General features: G+C 32.8%; 1 protein-coding gene across 1 annotated transcript in view; it reads left to right on the top strand.

Moving 5' to 3' along the window:
- Positions 1-11,546, top strand: part of LOC127730372 (melatonin receptor type 1A-like) — a 31,883-nt gene extending 20,337 nt beyond the window's left edge. The window contains exons 2-4 of the mRNA XM_052238750.1: positions 5,512-5,629; positions 9,985-10,108; positions 10,743-11,546. Of these exons, the coding sequence (XP_052094710.1) occupies positions 5,512-5,629; positions 9,985-10,108; positions 10,743-11,448 (948 nt within the window). The 3' untranslated portion in view covers positions 11,449-11,546. The remainder of the gene's footprint in view (positions 1-5,511; positions 5,630-9,984; positions 10,109-10,742) is intronic.
- Positions 11,547-21,761: the final 10,215 nt, after the last annotated feature.

Below are 21,761 nucleotides of genomic sequence, written 5' to 3'. Positions count from 1 at the left end.
GTTACTGCTGATTATAATAATAGATCAAGTGTGGGAGGCTCTTGGTTAACTGTAGTTGCCTGAAATACCATTTTTATAAGAAGTTATTCCAGAAATATTTAATAAAGTCTGCACTGGTCTTGTTCTTTTCACGCAAGTTCCCCTTATATATCTCTATGATTGAAATCCCCCTAGATCAAACGGGAGTCAAATTCTGTTAAAAAAAACATTAAAATGTACCAATCTGAAACCAGATGCACATTTCGATGAATAATATCTTTTTAATGATGCTCAATACGTAAATAGTTTTAATCTAAAGCTTTATAAAATCGTTGAAGATCTGGTATTTGTGATAGCGCTAATTTGTGTAAATTGTGCATTTTCATTTGGAACTATTTAAAAAGAGTATTTTTCATAAATCTGATACTTTTGGACTTTTCCTGACAAAATGTCATTTATATTGTTATACTAATTATGATCATTTAATCGAAATCATTTAATTTGCAGTTTTTGTCCGCGGTCAAAGTTATTTTATTAACATGTAACGATTTTTGTTTACAAAGCTTTTTGTGTTATAAGTAACAATTAAGGGTAAGTATATTTTCACAAAGACGGAAATTTGTTTCAAGACGATACTTAATAATAAATAATTATAGATAAAGTCACAACTTTACATAGTAAGTTTTCTTACGTAAAGACTAATTAATCCTTTAGTCATTTCAGTTAGCGCTTATTCAGCCGAAAATTCAATCGACAATTTTTTTTTATTCCTTTGTTAATCCTTTAAAGTGCTAACTGTGTGTTTTTTCATTGTCATTCGATAATCTTGCAAGTGACTAGGTCCTAATCATTGTCTATCGTAGGCATCGCCAACATTGCAACCGGTCGAGGGTTGCATCTCGTTATCATCTTCATTCCAGTAGCCAGTCTCCCGGTTACAATTATACCAAAATTGACCAAACGTATAGCTAAACCTGCGGACGGAATAAGAGCTATGCTTGAGATTAAAACATTCTTAAATCTGAATACAAAAAAATTCATATAAGCAATTTCAGTGTTTCATGTAAGTACCAGAGTACTGAGCTCCTGGTCTCGTTATACACTAGGGAATAACAGTCCACAAATAGAGGTATTGACTCAGTAGTGATAACATTAAGCGATGCCAATTTAACTGCACTAGCTGCACACGTTTACTTTACACGTTCTTTATAATGTTAAGTTAACTATTCTTATGAAGGACTTTTAAATACACGACCATAAATTACATTTAAGCGACCTTAATTTGAATTTTAATCCATATAATTATATCCTCAAATTCCCTCTTTTACATTGATTCTATTTTTAAAGTAAATATTTTTTTTTCTCTTATTAGTAAAATTACTGGAAATTTGTTCATGTCCATTAAGTGAGTTTTCCCTTATTTGAGCGCATAGTTCCGCTTATGTAACATAACACGTTAAACTGTAAATAATTCATGGCAACCAATTAAGTCATAGTCAATAAACCTTTCATTACGATGATTGTGTATCATATCCAACCGTAACAAATGCAGTTGTATTAATATTTGTGATGCTATCATACGTTGATATAGGTCATATAGTGCTAATAATATTTATCTGATTAGTAAAGTTAATAAAGCCATGTTTGAAGTTTTGAAGATGGATCGTTTACTTAACGTGACAGTTGACATGGTTTATAACAAACCTATCTAAAATTGTCCGTTTATAAAATTTGAAATTATAAAGAAACTAATTTAAGGTTTCAATTCCCTGATTTGACCTGAGATTGATTTGGGTTTTTTTTTAATGTCCTTTTTGGTCATATAGCTCTTCAACTGTTTCGGTTCTTATACATCATTGGCTTTCAAATATTCGGTTTTGAACGTTCTTGATGAAGGTAAATCCAGAAAAGCGCGTCGGACGCATGACATTTATAACATGTTGTTTTCATTTTTTAAATGTCAGTACTTCTCCTTTACCTAGATAACCTGCATAGCGTCTTTGACGCATTGTCGCAGGCTTGATGATGCATGCTTACCGGGAAAAAAATGAATTAAAATTCAAACAGGAGTATGTACAAATGAAACCTATATATATATACATTAAGTGGAGTGTTGCATGGAGGCTGTTCTTCAAAACATCTACTATTGATACTGGTATCTCATTCCACAAACTTATAGTTGTTTGGAAGAAGAATTATTAGTGACAATTGAATCCTGGAATACGGGAATTGGCATCATTGGTCATTGCCTCTGACGGTTGGGGTTACTTCTTGTGGAATAAATTATCGTTGGTTTGGTATAGCCATTACCTGATTAAATATTCTATAGAACATGATGGCTTTAGCTTTTCTTTTTTTCTACTCAAATTTAAATCTTCAAAGTGCTGAGGCATGGATGATTCTGTAGTTACTAATGACAAATGTTAATATTTGGATGAAATGTCGTTGGCTTCCAATTAAAGTATGAAATTGCTATGCATAACGTGCTCCGTTATTCTACAGCTAATAGATGCAATTAAGTCATAGTCAATAAACCTTTCATTACGATGATTGTGTATTATATCTAATAGATGCAAATGAGACAGGTCTATAGTTTAAAGTTTTCCCTCTATCTCTTTCATTGAATTGTGGGATAACGCCTGCCTTTAACCACTTGTCAGGTATTTTGACTTTGTGTGAAGATGTGTGAAGAGGCGTAGATTATTAATGATAGACCTGGTGTTATTTCTGTTGACAATTCCTTAAGGAGTCTTCCTGTGATGGAATAAGGGCCTGTTGCTTTGCTGGGGTGATGTTACGTCAAAGCATCAACACTCCTGTATTGGTAACAAATTAACAATTATATCTGGTAAAGATGAACGAGGACTGTTTCCTTTTGATGGACTATTACCTGGTAACTCGTGATAAAATACCGATGTGAACCGATCATTTAGGATGTTGGCTTTAGTGTTATTGTACCTTCTTTACGTAGAGATGCCATTCTTGTTGTCTCTATTCTTTCATTTTTAATGAAGCTCCAAATTGCTTAAGATTGTTACTACAAAAATGTATTCTAATCTAGCATACTGGATATATACACGACGGGTGCCACATGTGGAGCAGGATCTGCTTACCCTTCCGGAACACCTGAGATAACCCCCAGTTTTTGGTGGGGTTCGTGTTGCTTAGTCTTTAGTTTTCTATGTTGTGTCATCTGTACTATTATTTGTCTATTTTTATTTTTATTTTTGGCCATAGCGTTGTCAGTTTGTTTTCGATCTATGAGTTTGACTGTCCCTCTGGTATCTTTCGTCCCTCTTTTAGTATAGTTGTTATATGTTTATTTGTAATCTCTTTTGGGCTTATTTAGTTATGGATTTGACTCTACTCAAGTCTCTTTGATTTTACCTTTAGGAAGTTGTTTATTTTCCTCTTTTACCCTACGAATGACTATATATTGTACTGGTAATTTGGATGGAGTATGCTTGTACATAAATTTTGTGCATTTGTTTTCCAATTTTGTCCATTGTGCGTTTATATAAATGTCAGTATTGTGTTGTTAAAGTGTGTAGTAAATACTTCCATTTCTTGTTTAAGCTGCTAAATTTCGTTTTTCTTTTCTCTTAGAATTTATCTTGCGTCCAACTGGTCTTTGTTTGTTTTTACACTAGATTGTATGTTTTGTATGGTATCATGGGAAACTTATATCACATCAATAAACTCATCATAGATACAAGGAATCGACTCGTGCATTTCGTCTACAAGAGACTCATCGGTGATGCTCGAATCAAAAAAGTTAAAAAGGCCAAATAAAGTACGAAGTTGAAGAGCATTGAAGACCCAAAATTCCGAAAAGTTTTGCCAAATATAGCTAAGGTTATCTATTCACGATGTTTTGTTGCTTACATCCATTTCCTTTGGTTGTGTTGGATAGTTATCTCATTGGCAATACTATTACATATATTGTATCAGAAAATAAAAATCATAAGAATTTGTAGATTTCTTTTCTAAGTAAAAAAAATTAACATGAGAGATAATAAAAATGTAACAGTGTTGAAATATTATGGAGTACATGGTTTTTTTTTTAAATATTTACCTTTGATTGGTATACAATGCAACAATGATTGATGGTCATCATCTCATCGAAAGGCTCCTCTGTCACAAGTAATTTTAAACTGTTACAGTAAGTCACAAAGTCCTACCTTTTTATGAATATTACAGTGCAGAATGTATCTCTCCATTGGTTTAAAGCCGCAAAGTATGCATAGAGAATGATACAGAAAGCTCGACGTAAAATTAGCAGTAAACTAAACTGGTTAAGTATTTATTGGAAGCTGACGTACTATCCAAATGCATCTAAATACAAGGTTAGATGAGTCATCAAAAAAAGCATTTCTAAACAACATGGATGTAAGCATGAATGCTGGAATTTCTCGCTGCGCTGAAGACCCATTGGTGGCCTTGGACTGTTTTTGCTCTGTGGTCGGATTTTTGTCTCTTTGACACATTCCCCGTTTCCATTCTCTAGTCTATGAAATATGGGTCAGTGTGACCTACTTTTGCTTACTCTAAAAGATGCATGTTTACGAACTGTTAAATAATCCCCTAACTTAAAGGTACAGAGAAATAAAATCGAACATTGAAATTAGCCATGAATATTGAGGCATAAAATGTTGACCTACATCTGACCTGCTGCCAACTTCTTATCTTTTACAAGATACATATTTATAGTCACAGGAATATCTACTCAAACGTAAATCTAAAATCAACGAAGCGTGAAATGTATGTCATATTGACCCATGATTTATTCTTCTTTTGGTGACTCATTCCTTAATATACATATGTTGCATCTTATAACTTATACTCAAGTTGATACTTAGTCGGACGTTATCTTTAAATCGAAGAAGCGTGAAATGTGTGGTATCCTCGAACTAGTACTGCCAAAATGCTGACTACACTCAAAGTACACGTACATTACAAAAGGTTATATTATCCTGAAATTTATAGAAACTGCAATATAAACTGCTACCTAGAACTTATGATGAAATGTAGGTCGTAGTGACCTGCGTTTACCTGGTTGCTGGTCGACTAGCAAATATACATATTTACATATTAAGATTATATTATTATTTATTGTCACAGAGATTTAAATTCAGACGGAAAACTTCATAGAAATCGTCTAATAATGAATTATTAGTCATAACAAACATATTGCCATTAGTCACAACCTTGATCTTGTCGCACATAGATGCACAAAACGACACCGCAGCTAAACTGGATGAATAATATATTCGTTTTCATCTAACTGAATTAGGTTTCTTGTCAGTGGCTTGCATAGCAAAAAATATAAAATATATATAACCTGCCTTGTACTATAGACAGATTCATTTTCATTTCATCTTAATTTTATATCAATCAATTTATGATCATAGCCTGAATGTATTATATATTGCTCTGTAAGGCGTAAAACATAAAAACCAATCATTCATTGATATAAAAGAAATGTAAGAACAGTACGACTGATTAAGTAAACTTCATTCTTTTCCTTTATAGATAATAGGTGGCGTGACTGTATATGGAAGACTACGAACGACTGGTAATGTATTCATTGTGAATTTGGCCGTGGCAGATTTAGTAGTGGTGACTATTGTTCAACCATTTAATGTAATAGGTAATTACATCAATACATATATTTTAATCTAATAAAGTGATGTTGATCTACAATGATCTGATTTTTGTTTTACCTACACAATTTATGTTTTGGTTTGTTGATATTTCATGATTGATAAACACTTATAAGAACACCCCCCCCCCCCCCCTTTTGTGTTACCTACTATATCAGAATATTAAAGAGATAAAAAATGCATTTTTTCCCCATTTTTAGTTCTAGTCTTACATAACGCAATTGAATGCAAAATTTTATACAAATCTGTGTCATAACTCATTTACTGTACCTTGACCTTCAATACGAGTAGATATTTATGCTAAATGCAAACCAGTCACATTAAATCATTCCTGAAGCTCAATACCTAATCATCCTTTGCGTTCAAAATCATAAGATTTATCTTTCCATTAAAAATCATTCATTATTACCCAACAATCATTAAAAACAACCGTACAGGAGATAATTCAGAGTCGTTTGTCCTTAGTTGACCGTCATATTTTCTAAAGTATATTGTCACCATGTTAATAAAAGCATATCTTTCGTTGTTGAAAAACTAATTTAAGATCTTAATATTGATTCAACAAAGCTAATCTCATGTATGATTAGATGCAGACAATAACTATGTTGGTAAATGTTTTGTTTTCAGACGATTCTGTTGATTACCAGGTGTAAAGGCAGAATGGAAAAATACATTTAATCTCATAGACTTATCTATTTGATAAGTAGTTTATGTATCCGAAATAATTAGCAGCAATATGGTATTTTATGACTTCTTTGCTCATTGTTGAAGGCCGTACGGTGACCTATAGTTGTAAATTTCTGTGTCATTTGGTCTCTTGTGGAGAGTTGTCTCGGCAATCATACCACATCTTCTTTTTTATATTAACTACACTTTTTCGTATCATTGGAAAATTGCAATGATATGGAACACTATTAATTAGGAACTTATTCCAATAGTGAAGAATTTATATATCAGCATTTTATTGATTTCGGATATATCGGAATAAGTTTTCCTGACACTAGTATTCCAATCTTCCTCAAAACTTTTCAGTATTTATGACAAAACGTCATCGAGAGCAACCATATTATCTTAAACCTAGTCAATTATATAAAAAAAAAAAATGAAAATCAAGCTCAGTAAACATAACCTTCAACTGTAGATTCCAATTTTGAAAAAAAAATAAATAATAATGTTGTAATTTATTTTGGACTTCCAAGTCACTTCTACATTCCACTGGATATGAAACACCGGGATCTAACGAATATCTCCAATTACCACAGCATTGGGTCAATAGTGGACAACTTTATTAAACTCAGCCATTAAGATAAGAACTGATTAGCAGTTTAACTATTTCAGTTGAACTTTGTGAATTTTAAATAGCCTATTTTTAATCGACTTCAACATCTCATTAAACAGAGCTTTTTCTATAAAAATGGGAATCGTAGATATAAATTTCTTGTTTTGGGTTATAATAATTCTTATTTTGTGAAGAACCACACTGATTCTATCAGAAATTTACCACATGCTGGACTTTTTGATCGACACTATTCTTGTTGAGTTTGGAGGGTTGATATTTCAGTCGATATTCCAATGGGAACTAATTGTGCACCCCTACTGGCCGATTGTTTTTGTACTCGTATGAAGCAGAATTCATTTATAACCTTCTAAAAGACAAAAAGAAAAAGCACCTTCCGAAATTCTTTATTTTACTATCAGATATATTGATGATGTCCTATTACAAAATAACCCATAAATCAGTCAGTACTTGCATCTCATATATCCCAGTGAACTTGAAATTAAGCATACTACTGATGCAAGAAGGACTGCTTCATATCTTGATCTTTTCCTCAATATTGACACAGATGGACGACTTCAGACTAAAGTCTATGAAAAACGGGATGATTTCAACTTCCCAATTATCAATTTTCCATTTCTCCGTCGTATAGTATTTACATATCTCAATTGATACGTTATGCTCGTGCATGTTCACACTATACGGACTTCATATACAGGAATGTGCTCCTTACGCAGAAACTGTTCCAACAGAGTTATGAGGAGGAAAGATTAAAAATGACGCTCCGTAAATTTTATTGACACCATCACGAATTGGTTGATCTATTCGATGTGTCTGTGTCTAAACTAACTAACGACATTTTTACCACGTCTTAGATTGTGGTTTACCATCTACGTCGTCTGGTCTGCTTAGTACCAAACGTTACCTATTCCCGAATATGACTGTTTTGCCGAGTGTGAATTCGCATTGCTATACGACGTGTCTCGGTATTTATATATCCAACAGTCATGTATTTAGTTATGATGTTTGTAAGTCCAGGTAGGATATTTTGATATGTCTTATGTTCGCTGTTGGAGACGACGTGGTTTGGTATTTATATATCCCGCTTTCGGGTATTTAGTTGTTACTTTCTTACACGTGTGGGTCTGGTGGGTCATTTTGTGCTGAGTTGTTGTCTGTTTATTTCGTTTGTGGTTTGAATTCTGTATTTTCGGTACATATGTTTATTTGTCAGTATAGTCAAGTTACTCGTGGTTCGTCTACAGGGTTTTGTTTTATGTTGTTTGTTTTCATTTGTGTTTACTGTTTGGTCTTACATGATCTTGCCTTATATTACAGTTATTTTATTTTTATTTTTATTTTCTACATGTATGTAAAAGTTAAGATTTAAAATCAGCTACTTCATTTGTATGATTTTAAGTTTAAAACAACTATATGCACAGGATTTTTTTGTTTATACACTGTTTTGATTGAGAAGAAAAACCAACATGGTTAGAAAATACAAATAATAACACCATTACAAACACAATTCCATTTTAATATTCTTGTCATGGTTGGAAATTACATAAAATAACACCATTACAAACTCAATCCCAATTTAATATTCTTGTACGTGTCTATACAAAAAATAAATCTATTTTATTTTTAGAAATTTACCTGTGATAATATGAACGTCACAAAAAATACGTCACTTTTTGTGACGTTGATCCATTCATGAGACGCGCAGTTTATATTTCGTTTGTGGTGTCCTTGTGTGCTGTCGTAAATTCATGGGAGGTGTCCGTTGTTATTCTGCGGTTTATATGTTTTAATGTACTATTATATGTTTTTATTTATGTATTTCTCTGTGCTGAGTGTTCTTGTGTTTGTTTGTACTGTATTCCTGTCACGTAGTGTTGTCATTTTAGCTGGGTTTTTTTAAACATTGCCATATAAGCGGGAGGTTTAGCCATAAAACCAGGTTCAACCCACCATTTTTTCTTAAAATGTCCTGTACCAAGTCAGGAATATGGCAGTTGTTATCATACAGTCCGTTTCTATGTATGTTGGCGTTTGCTTTTGTTGTAGTTCAGTGTTTCTGTTGTTCCGTTGTTTTCCTCTTATAGTTCATGTGTTTCCCTCGGTTTTAGTTTGTTACCCGGATTTGTTTTTGCTTTATCGAATTATGACTATTGAACAGCGGTATACTACTGCTGGCTTTATTTATTGTGGTCTTAAAGTAAACGAAACTGGCCATTACATAATTAATCGTCCTTTGAAACAAACCTAACCAATCATGAAATGTAGACCATTTAAGATTCAGATATTGCTAGGTATCCTATATGTTGTTCAAAAGAAGAAAAAGAGGTAACATATAACTGAAAAAACACGCGGCTATAGGTTTACATGAGCTTAACGCAAAACCTTCACCAATTATAACTCAAACATGGAATTCGGGATAGTGACTTGAAATTTAGACTTTTGTCACGATTATTTCAGCATTATAAATGATCAGTTTTAATTGTTGAACTTTTTATGAAAATGTTTCTGTAATATAATAAAGTTATGTTGATGGATGGATTGGTTGTCTATAGAAAAGGTGTGTTACACATTTGTCAAATTAAAAAAATTTTTTTACGAGGAATGGCTTGATGCTTTACTAGTATTGATTAATGACTGCTTAATGTCAAGCGGAAAAAACAAAAAATGCATTTTCATGACAAACTTTATTAATGAGATAACAATTCCCTCCTATTCATTATAACGGCTGATTCTAAATGTGAGGTAAGTTTCCATAGGAACAAATAACAACATACTCGGACACATTATTCTTACTATCCACCGACCAAATTTGGCTCTTACTCCTAAAAGTCGCGAGCTTTAAAGAGAATCATGACATACCAAGTCTTTAGTTTGACCAAGCCGTGAATTGGGTCTACAACATCTCAAGGTGAGCACGAGACCATGGAGTGGGATGAAATGACTGGAAAAAAACAGGGACACGTTTTTGGACGACCAATATTGGTAAATATATGTCCAACACATTTTTGCCATGTTATAATAAATCTTTTTCATTTGTATTTAAAGGAATAATCCTTGGACCTGAATTTTTCCACGGAAAGCTTGAAGCACTTTGTCATATGGTTGCGACAGTATGTGTAATGAGTTGTGCAGGTTCCATGATAACACTAGCATCAGTTGCTCTAAATCGGTGAGTATCTCTCAAAATAGGATCTGAGAAACGATAAGCATCAAAGAAATGTTATTGCGGGCATCATGAAAGTAAAATAATGTTATCTTTATTTTTGGTGAAAAGTATTATAGTTTGCAACTGTAAAATCTTTTTTCGTATTTTATATTGTTATTTTATTTAGGTTAAGTCGATTGTTTCAATAATGTCATCAATTTCAAATCCTAAAATGAATCTTGAATTTTTATATATACCTGAAAAGTATTCACAGAAATAAAAGAATTTCTTTTTTTTAAATACAGAATAATACCTCAATAACCATACTGACTGATCCTTTTTCTTTAAAATTATAGTCTCAATTTTTTTTTCAAACTATACAGTTAAAAAAAAGAATAACAAAAATACTGAACTCCAAGGTAAATTTAAAAAAGGGAAGTTCATAATAACTGACAAAATCAAAAGTTATCAATCAATATAACGAGTGAAAAAACAACTGTCATATTCCTGACTTGGTTGAGGCATTTTCAGAAGTAAATTCGATATTGATATTGTTCTATTAAGAAGAATTAAATGGTCATAATCGTTTTAAAGATGCATATCTTTTTTGTTAGATAAGGATTCAGGAATCATATTCATATAAATTATATATTTACAGATACATTTTCGTGTGTAAAAACATTAAGTATCAATCCATTTATTCGAAGAAAAAGATTGCGGTATACATTGTTTTCATTTGGTTGCTAGTGAGTTTGATTGATTTACCCAACTATCTTAGATGGGGTGGTCATACGTTCGACTACAAAACAATGAGCTGCGTCTTTGATAGAAACTTTCTACCATATACTATGTTCCTCAGCACCCTTATTTATTGGATTCCTCTAGCTCTTGTTTTCTACTGCTACATTTCGATATACCTTTACGTTCGAAAGCATCGAAAGGCGTTTCGAAAACAAATGAGCAGATGCGAATCGATTAATGAGGATATTATTTTAGCCAGGCAACAGCAGGACATCCGAATGATACGGACGTTTGTTCTGGTAGTTATTATATTCATTCTTTGCTGGGTTCCTTACTTCGTCCTCGTTCTCTTCGACAGAGATGAGAAGATATCGAAAGCCGTCTATGCTTTCTCACTTGGTGTTGGTCATTGCAACAGTTCCGTCAACAGCATACTGTATGGAGCAACCAATAGAAGATTCCGAAAAGGTTATAAAATGTTCGTTGTCAACTACTGTTGTATGTGTTTCAACAAGAAAACGCCGAAAGAAACTGAGAGAAAATTGTGGTATGTCAGCAAATCAAGTTCAATTTACGATGAAGACAAACCAAACACAAATAGTTCATCTTTGCCAAGTCAGTAGATAACAACACAGAAAAAGCAAAGGATTTGAAAAAGACAAAGATGAACTGAATAAAACAGCACATTGCATTTATATATTGTAGAGCTATATTGATGTTTATTTTTATGTTTGTACATGATGTGTTTTTGATTTAAGTGCATTTATTGCTTGCGCTATTGCTATTGTATCTCTATCATTTTGATCACGGGATAGACATATGAGTATTTAGAAATTTAATTAAGGTAGAATATAAGATAATTCTGTAATTGAAATGGTGAGTCACAACTATTCGAAATATATGTGAATACGACTGATAAAATATCAAATACGTTCTCTTCAAATAATTTCAATATTTTAGTAATACGCATTACTTGTATAAACATAACTTTTTGTTCGTTGTTGCATTATTTCACATAAGTTTGCCTGTATCCGTGCGGTATCCGTGAGTCTGTCTATGTTGTTCTATTATGTCGTTCGGTTGATTCTCTCGCGAGTTTTATTATCTTTTCATTGCTACAGATAATATAGATATAGTTAATATTAATGGACCATTGCTTGACAAGGGAATTAGAAATTGAAATTCTTGGAAATTAGAAATATTGTAGTTATTGATTTTTTCTGTATTTTTGTCAACTACTTCTACAGACTCGGGACGATTTAGAGCTTGTCATATTATATCGACATATGCCTATTTTTTAAGAAGATTATGTTGCATTTGAGATGTCTTTGATCATCTTTGTCGTTGTATTGTTGTCACATTGACTTATCGAGGTATATTGACCCATTATATACTTCAAGGAAACTTTCTGAAAAGTAAATACTCGAACACCATTGGTTTGTTTATGAACCTTAAGAATTTTCCCTAAAATTGAAAAAAAACCCTTTGTTTTTTAAATAGACGTGTTAGGAAAGTCAATACGAATCTGGCGCTGATATTAGATACCAATAATACTACAGGCTATGGTGGCGACCATCTCAAAATTCCAGATTATCCTTCATTATAGTTACCTGTGTGGATGTGATTGATACTGCGGAGATGATGATAATTTATTCCACAATACATAGAAGAGGACCATGCAAAACAACACGATCATTTTTCATATATATATTAATATTTTTGTCATAAAATTGCATTGTTTTATAGTATTTAAGATCGTTGTTCCCTCCTGTTCTTACTATTTTGTTGAACGACTATAAGGGAAATCTGCAAAATGATAAAATAAAGGAATAAAAAAGCTACTGCAATCAAATCACACCAAAATCCGATGTTTTACTTTACATCAATCTTTTATGTTTAAAATGTGCTTTTATTTGAATTTTTTTAAATGTGATTTGTGTTTGTTTATTCCATATTGGCTCGATGTATTAGGGGGTGGGGAGGTTGAGATCTCACAATACACGTTTAGCTGACTACATGCGGTATGGGTTTTGCTCATTGTTGAAGGACGTACGGTGACCTATAGTTGTTATAACTTCTTTGTCACTTGGTCTCTGGTGGAGAGTTGTCTCATTGAAAGTCATACCAAGTCTTCTTATTTTATAGTAAACATAGTTGTTTAGGGGCCAGATGAAGCCCGCAACCGGGTGCGGGATATTTTGGCTGCGTTGAAGACCCATTTATGGCTTTATGCTGTGATTTGCTCTTTGGTCGGATTTGTCTCTTTGACACATTTCCCGTTTCTATTCTCTATTTTGTTTTCATATCGAGGCCTGTTATAGTTTTCTTATGTAGTATGTGTTTTGCTCCATGTTGAAGATAATACGGTGACCTTTAGTTGGAAACAATGTTTCTCTCCTCGCTCTGATAACGACTTCTATCATAACTGTTCATTCAATACAAATTGTTAACCATGTTTTCAAGAAACTTCGTCGTCCGTCAGTGGAGTCGTATATAATAAATCTGAAAGCGGAATTAAAGAAGTACTATAGCTGCAAAATATGGTTCCAATATCCGGTGTTAGATTTTTTTCACCCTTCAGGGAAGACATATTGTTTTGTCCTATTCAATTTTATTATCATTATTTTCGTTTTATCTAGGAATGCCATTATGGTAATTTAATATTATTCCGAAGGGGGACAATACCTGCAAAATCCCTTTAAAATGTGTGAATTCACATACGGGTACTATTAAAGCAAAGTGTTAAAGGAGTAGGTTCAGTAAGACCCCTTTTTGGCCCCAAAATATAGAGTTTTACAAAATAGTTAAAAAGTAAACTTTTAGCTATTTATTGGAAAGTAGAATACTTCTGTTTCATAAATATGGGCTGTTTTTGACAATAGAATGCACATGTATCGGGAACTAGCATCATTAAATCATGCTGAATTACTGAAATCTTCACATTTTTAGCATTTGAGTTAATTTTTAGACGGTTTCCGTCTTAAATGGACGTGGCCGCATTTGTGTTCATTCTTAATATTTAAATGTAAGTTGTATTTGATGATAATACATAACATATATAAAGGTTGAGGATGAACACGGATGCGGCCACTTTCATTTTTGACAAAAACCATCTGAAAAGTGACATCTTATGGCATATTTGATAGATTTTTAATATTTAAGCTTGGAATTGAGGGTCTTTAATGACTAAATCAGTTCAAATCTTTCACATAAATTAATTGAATGTACTAAAGTAGACACTTAAGTGTTTAAAAAGTGTCCAAAGTCTTTCATCAAATGAACCTGAAATTTGGGGCCAAAATCGGCCCTTACCGGACCTACTCCTTTACGTTTCGGTGAACGGTCGGTAGTTTTTTTCTTGACATCACGGCTTCCTCCACCAACAAAACAGAACACCGCGATTTATCTTGACATGTTGAAAGATGTTGTTGAAAATATCGTTAAGCAGAAGTTAATTTTATTGCCTTTGTGTCAGGAGGCTATTTTGAAAACGGAATATTCCTTTTCACCTGTTGTATGGCCTGCTTAATTATGTGCTGGGCAATTTTTTTTTCGATTTCATTCATTTTGTTTTGTCAAATATTCATTATGCTTTCCGCTTTATAGATAGGAAGGTATATAGTAATAGGTGGAGGGTTCATCCGTTCGTTCTTTCGTTCGTTCGTCAGTCTGTCCATTTTTGTATCTGATCCATGAACCTCTCGACAGAATTTTGTGAAACTTTCACAGAACCTTACTCACGTGATGTAATTGTCATGGGACATCGTTATATTTTCACACTAAAGTATAATTTTATATCTGTGAAGCACTGTAGGGTTCATACAGATAAAGAGTTGTGTTTTTTAAAGTCAAGCGCTGGAGATGTAAAGTTTAGCGCTGTAGATATAAAGTCAAGCGCTGAAGATGCAGAATGCAGCGCTGCAAATATAAAGTATAGCGCTTGAGATGCAAAGTTTAGCGCTGTAGATATAAAGTCCCGCGCTGGAGATATAAAGTCCAGTGCTTGAGATTTATAAACCGGCGTTGGAGATGTAAAGTTCGGCTCCAAAGATGTAACTGTTATGCCATATAGGAGACACCAATTAAGAAAAATCCACGAAAGGAAAAAAATTCAAAAAACTAGATAGAAGAATTTCAGAGTGTTGAGTTTTATAGAACACACCATCAGACGTTTAAAACATTAAAGGTTATCGGAACTTTATGGAGACATTCAAGACACGAATTAAATCAAATTGTTTAATGTGTGCTGGACTTGTAGAGAGACAAACTGAATTATTTGCCTATTAAACATATAATATCATATTCATATCAGTCATTGTGCACTCCTAAATCAATCAAATACAAATATTAATATCTATGAAATATCCGTACATGTCTTTAAATTTGGAGTCCACATTAACTGCTACGCCTGGATACTTTTCAATGCAATTGTATTTTGAGAAGGTCCACACTTAAATCTTGTATCGGTATTGTTATTTAACACCAGCGCAGTATTTAAATCCCTTTCCTAACACGTCTAATAAGAATGGCTAAAGTGGATTCAACTCACGGACTTGTTCCTTTCTTCGTATGAGACATAGTCAAACCAAACATGAGCTTCTAAAAATAATTGATAGAAGCTTTCATTATCTCTTTACGTAACGTCTATATAGATGAATCAGCAGATACAGTTCAGTCTGCTTAAAATATTAACTGAAACTTGGCCTTAAATCTAGGACAACAAAATAACGTCAATTTTCCAACCGCGAACTTTGTGACTTTCCATCGGTTTTTGGCACGACAAGAACAACACGATGGAATCAAATAATGTTTTAAATTGCCCATTCGGATATTTTACTATTTTAACATATCAAAATAAGTGAATAAGAACAGCCAATTTCATTGTACTGTTACTTTCAAAGGCTGAATACTTTGTAAATTATATTACGAATAGACATACGAGATGGCAACTTAAATGGTTGTTTACTAATAATGCATTTGACCCAGATATTGTAATTACAACTGTGTACTCAATGCTCTACAACATCGTACTTTATTTGGCCTTTCCAAGTTTTTTTTTATTCGAGCGTCACTGGTGAGTCTTCTGAAGACGAAACGCGCGTCTGGCGTACAACATTTTTAATCCTGGTATATATGATGAGTTTATTTACTTACCACCTAGCGGTTGCATTGTGACTTACCTCTTAAAGTTTCAGAGTACAAAAGACAAAATCACAAATTATAAATTTCAACATTTTGAAATAATTATATATGTAAGTTGATGTATCAGTTATTTTACTAATAAAGCTTACAAATTCTACCTATCTTGTTAATGTTCCAAATGATCCTTAAATTTTAAGCAGGCAAATTGCTAACAGTTTCCAGTGTCGGCGTTTTGAACGATCCTTAATGTTGATAATGAGTGACAACTCACGTAAGCGTTTATTAAAGTTGTCAGTCGATAACAGTTCGAAATGCAATACCAACTTCAAAATGTGGACTCTTGTATCATTCTGATTCTGTCATCATAAATGACTCGCTAAAGCTAAACTGGTTATACCCTCGGGGACTCACAACCTATAAGCACAGGTATCAACTCATTGGCTAAATAACATTAACGGTACCAATATGAGCATATCAACAATTTAAATTGTCCCTTCAGTGATACTCGAGGTCAAAAACTTGAAATTAAACTAATACAAACGTTCAGGAGCTTATAACACCAAACAGGACCAAAAGTATATCCAAACCAAGACCAGGAATCAGAGCTATACAATATGGAGATAAATTCAAAATTTTTTTAAGATATCCCAAGTTTTATATCAACAAATTTCAAAAAAGTAATATCCGTAATTTCATTTTCATAATTGCTACTGGGTTGGTGATATCCTTGGGTATGAACAGTCAATCAGCGGTGGTATTGACCCAGTGGTAGTAATAACATTAATGATACCAGTTTTACTGCACCAGGTGAGTATTTGGACAATTGATATCCATTCAGTGATGCTCCAGGCCAAATACATCAAAATCCAAAGTTGAATACAAACGTTATAGTGATGATAGGTAGAGAAAAATCCGGACAAGGAATCTGATTTATGCATGAGGGCAAAATATTTCGTAATTTTAAACAATTTTAAATGACAATTAAGAGCAAAAATTCGAAATGTATTTTAATTTTGATTAATCAAATATCATTATTTCCTGAGAGTCGCTCTCAATAAAATAAAATGTGTTTATAGAAGCCTTCTTAATCAATTTTTTTCCCCCATCATTCCTTGTAAGTATAAAGTTTCTTTTTTCAATGAAAAAAAAATTACAAGAAATAATAATAAGTTTTAGTTTCTGAACTTAATAATATGTGCATTCATTTTGATATAAAACACAATGAAATGTTATTTTGAAACCAACAATGCTTTCTTATCATAAATCATATTTAGTTACTAGAATGGATCACAATTTAATTTTACAAAACAACATGCGAAAAAAACTAAGATATTGTAGTTTCTAGCATTTGGTAGTCTTGTGTGTTTTTTTAAATTTTGGTTCATTTATATGTTTCGGAGTTTAGTGTGGCGTTCATTCGCTGAACTAGTATACATTATTGTTTAGGGGCCAGCTGAAGTCCGAAGCGGGATTTTTAACACATTCTCCGTTTCCATTCTCAATTCCAATAAGAATAGTCATTAGACAAATTAAGAGAGAAACCCATTAGATATGTCAAAAATCGTTGATTTTCATGTGCCTGTCCCAAGTCGTAACATCTCCAGTAGTTGTTTGTCATATCTTTATTTTTGTTGTTATCTGTAGAATCGAATGTAAATGATGGCAGATCCTTAAATGCTCGGATAAATGTGCTCACAGGTTTAACAGTTTAGAGCTTGCAATAGTATAGACACCAGTCTGTTGTTGAAGACTGTATGTTGCCTTATAGATATCTTTTCGTTTAAACATTTCGTTTGGTTGTTGTGTCACTGATGTATATTCCGCATCTTCTTTTATTCATCCTGTAAGTATTAAACTATTTTGTTAGGGAAAACTAAATGGTAAAAAAAACATAAATTCCATGTTGGTTATATAAACTACTTTATATAAATATGTATAACTATCGTCTTGAAAGTAAAGGTAATAGCTTTATTGTCAGCACAACATTCCTGCACACAGAAATCAAACTACGAAACAAAAAAAAAATACCTAGATCAAAAGAGTTCGAGCAATGTTTGCTGAAAGTAAAACACAAGTTGGTAAAATGTCATTTATTCAGAAATTATTTTAAAATGCAACATACACCTTAACAATTATAATAGTGGTGAATAAATGACAATGGCTATAATAAGCAAAGGTGGAGTTGAAAAAGTGCCACACCCCAACACATTAAACAGTATAAAAAGTACAAAAAATATAAGTGAGTTGATATATTAACTCACCGAAATATACAAAGTATAAAAAATAATAAACTGTATATTACATTGGTGTTTAAACAAAATTACCCTACAATCATAACAGTAAAAAAAGGAGGGAAATGGGTGGGTTCCAGTTGAAATTCACAAAACGATCTTTCTTCTCTCCCAGAACAAAGGCGAATGACCGCGTGTCTGAGCACACGTAGAAATATGAAATTAATAACTAATCTCAAGAACTGACCGATCAAATGATATACTAAGATAATCATGCATGTAACATGCATCCTTGACCTCACTTTGATATGCTTAGACAAAGAATATTCTTCCTTACACTCACTCATGGCGTTATGCAACTCAAAATTATCGGAACTTCCTGCCAAAAAATCTTTTATTTACAATAAATGTTATTCTGAAAACAGCTGTTGTGGTGACAATGGAATGTCAAATTTCAGATTAAAATAACTGCTAGATAAATTTGAAGTTACAATTTTGACACTCAAAGACCAGTTTTTGACAACTTATCCTAGCTAAATTATTAATTCACCTGAATGCTCGTGTTATAACTTTTTAAAGCCGATGGTATAACAAGTTTGAAATTAGAGGCAACGTTAGATTACCGATGTTAAATCTCATAAATTCATTTAGGAGATATAAATCAAGATTAAAAAAAACCACAGAAACTGAAGGATCGCAAAAACAAAAGAAGAAAGACCGTGTGTTTCGATAGGGTAAGTCTCCCCTGCTTTCCTTGCATCACCCGCCATCTGAATCCATGTTCAGTCAAAATATCACGATCGGGAATAAGATACAATCGGTGAATTGACAGATCAGACGACTGTTCTTGTATTTTAAAATTGAAAACATGTTGCTAGTGAGTAATATGAAGGGTTCCTTGTTTCTATTGTATCCTTAACCCCAAGTTCATTGTGATATATGAGACGCAAGCACTCACTGAAATTAATTTTTCAAAGTTGTCAAGATATAATCATTTTTAACTTACCAGGCCTAAAAGGCCAGTGTGAGTCTTTGTCGTCACTTGTCATCCGTCATCAGTCGTCGTGCGTTAACTTTCACAAAGATCATCTCCTCTAAAACTAAACCAAACTTTGCCACAATAATCAAAGGGGTATCTTGTTTAAAAATTGCATTTGTGTCCGATGACCCTGTCTGCCGATAAACATGGCCAACACGGCTAAAAATAGAAAATAGGGATAAAATGCATTTTTTTCTATTATCTTGAAAGCCGCTATATATAGAGTACATCTGACAGAGGCTTAAATGTTCAGAATGATGAGATCTGCATAATGCCTTTGACATCAAAACTGTCAGATGACTTCTTATAGAAGTTACTGCCCTTAAACAACGAATTGTTCTTTTTTGCCTTTTATCTCGAAAATTAGAATAACTAGCAAGACAAGATCTACAAATAAGTTATATGACCGAAATCTTCAGTCAACTCGTTATTGGAGTTATTGCCCTTTTTTACGATTTTTGCCATTTTTTGTATTTTTGCTATATTCGGGAAAAAGGGGACGGGATTGTATTTACGACATTTAGATAATATCCGTGGAATATCTGTGAACTTGGAACTCTTGGTTTGATAGCTTCCTTGTGAGCAGCAACCCTCTATCAAGGAAATAATGATAGGAAATACAAGCCCTGGAATATCGTATCAACTGGGAGATATATACTCCGTATACGTTGCTTGAAAGTTGCTACATAGAAATGGAAAGTTCACAATTTGGAAGCTAAAATTATCTCTTTTGTCGGAAAGTTGTGTTTTCAACCGACCCTCATTGTCAATTTATAGATGTAAGTCAAGATCGACACTGCATAGGATTAGCAGTCAACATCACGAATTGGTCACGATTGGTTGGGCGATACGATGTGTCGATGTCTCAACTTACTAGCGGCATGTTTTCACGGTCTTAGATGTTAAGATACCGATATAGTCGTCTGATCTGTAATTTAACCAATTGTGTCCTACTGCCGATTATGACATTTTGAGTGTGAATTCGCATTACTAGTGATGCATGCATAGCAAGAGACGCTATCCCTATAGTCGCACCCGGTTACGCTTCTTTTGGGGTTCATGCGAGTTCATTAAGCTTTTGGTTTTTACCTTGACTTGTCTCTTTTAAATCTATTTGCGACATTTGAACATTGACTGTCGCCTTTATTTACTTGTGCATAAATGTTTAATGCAATTGAGCATATACGTATACTCAACTATACAATTTGTTAATTTAATTTGAAATTAAGATCGTTCACAAAAAATTTGATTAGGCTAGGTTAACAATTATAAAAATTAGATTTCTTCGTGACGTTAAAAAAAAATATCTAAATACAGAAAAGCAATTTTACATTTCTGGCGTACAAAACTTTAAGCCTGGTAACTATGATGAGTTTATATACATAATAGCCAATGGCGGTATTTTATCAACTGAACAAGTTTCCAAAGATAACTTGGTAAGATCCTAGACAATCGGTTCCCTGTCTAAAGTGTTATTGAATGGAGAAAAAACAGAAGATATTGATACGAAATTTTTAAATATGCTACTTTGAGTATGTGTTCTTTTTTCTTTATTTTTATCTTTATCCTTGTTTTTTTCAAGATTACAAGATCATAGGTAATTTTTTTAAATCCTCTCTTTTTTTTCTCTTGAAAATGGTTGTAAGGTTCGTATACTGTGCTTTGCACTTTTACAATCGGTCAAAAGAGGAGGAATGAGAAGAGCTATTATTTTGCCCATGAATTGGCAAGAAGATAGTAAAATGACTCCAGCGTTTTTAATTATGCTATTTTTGTTGATAAATGAACAGCTTACTACAGTGGACATGTTAGTGCAAAACGGTCATTTGTAATGTTTTAAACATGTTAAAATTGACATATTTTACCTAAAATGACCGTTGATATGTTAATCGTTTTGGTAAATCTGCTGTTTACAAAATGTGGAACTATCTGAAACTCTACCCAAAGCATAAATTACCTTAGTCGTATTTGGCAAAAGTTTTCGAAATTTTCGGTTTATAATACTTTTGGATTTTCGTATTCAAACGGGCAAAACGTGGCCTTATCGTACCTTCTGCTTTGTTGATCGTAGTTAATCGGGTTATAAAGGGTTCCCTGGAATATAATTTCACATAACATCTGTTTTTCTTTCTTTCATGTGGGTCCTGTTGGTCATTTTGTGCTGAGTTGTTTACTGTTTGGTCTTACATGATCTTGCCTTATACTACAGTTATTTTATTTTTATTTTCTATATGTATGTAAAAGTTAAGATAAAAAATCAGCTACTTCATTTATATGATTTTAAGTTTAAAGCAACTATATGCACAGGATTTGTTTTGTTTAAACACAGTTTTGATTTAGAAGAAAAACCGACATGGTTAGAAAATACCAATAATAACACCATTACAAACACAATTCCATTTTAATATTCTTGTCATGTTTGGAAATTACATAAAATAACACCATCACAAAATCAATCCCAATTTAACATTCTTGTACGTGTCTATAAACCAAACAAATCTATTTTATTTTCAGAAATTTACCT

The sequence above is a fragment of the Mytilus californianus genome, unplaced genomic scaffold, assembly GCF_021869535.1.
Source record: "Mytilus californianus isolate M0D057914Y unplaced genomic scaffold, xbMytCali1.0.p SCAF_2, whole genome shotgun sequence".
In the NCBI taxonomy this organism is placed as follows: Eukaryota; Metazoa; Mollusca; class Bivalvia; order Mytilida; family Mytilidae; genus Mytilus; species Mytilus californianus.
The sequence above is the reverse complement of the archived record's forward strand: the minus strand, read 5'-3'. Positions and strand labels throughout refer to the sequence as shown.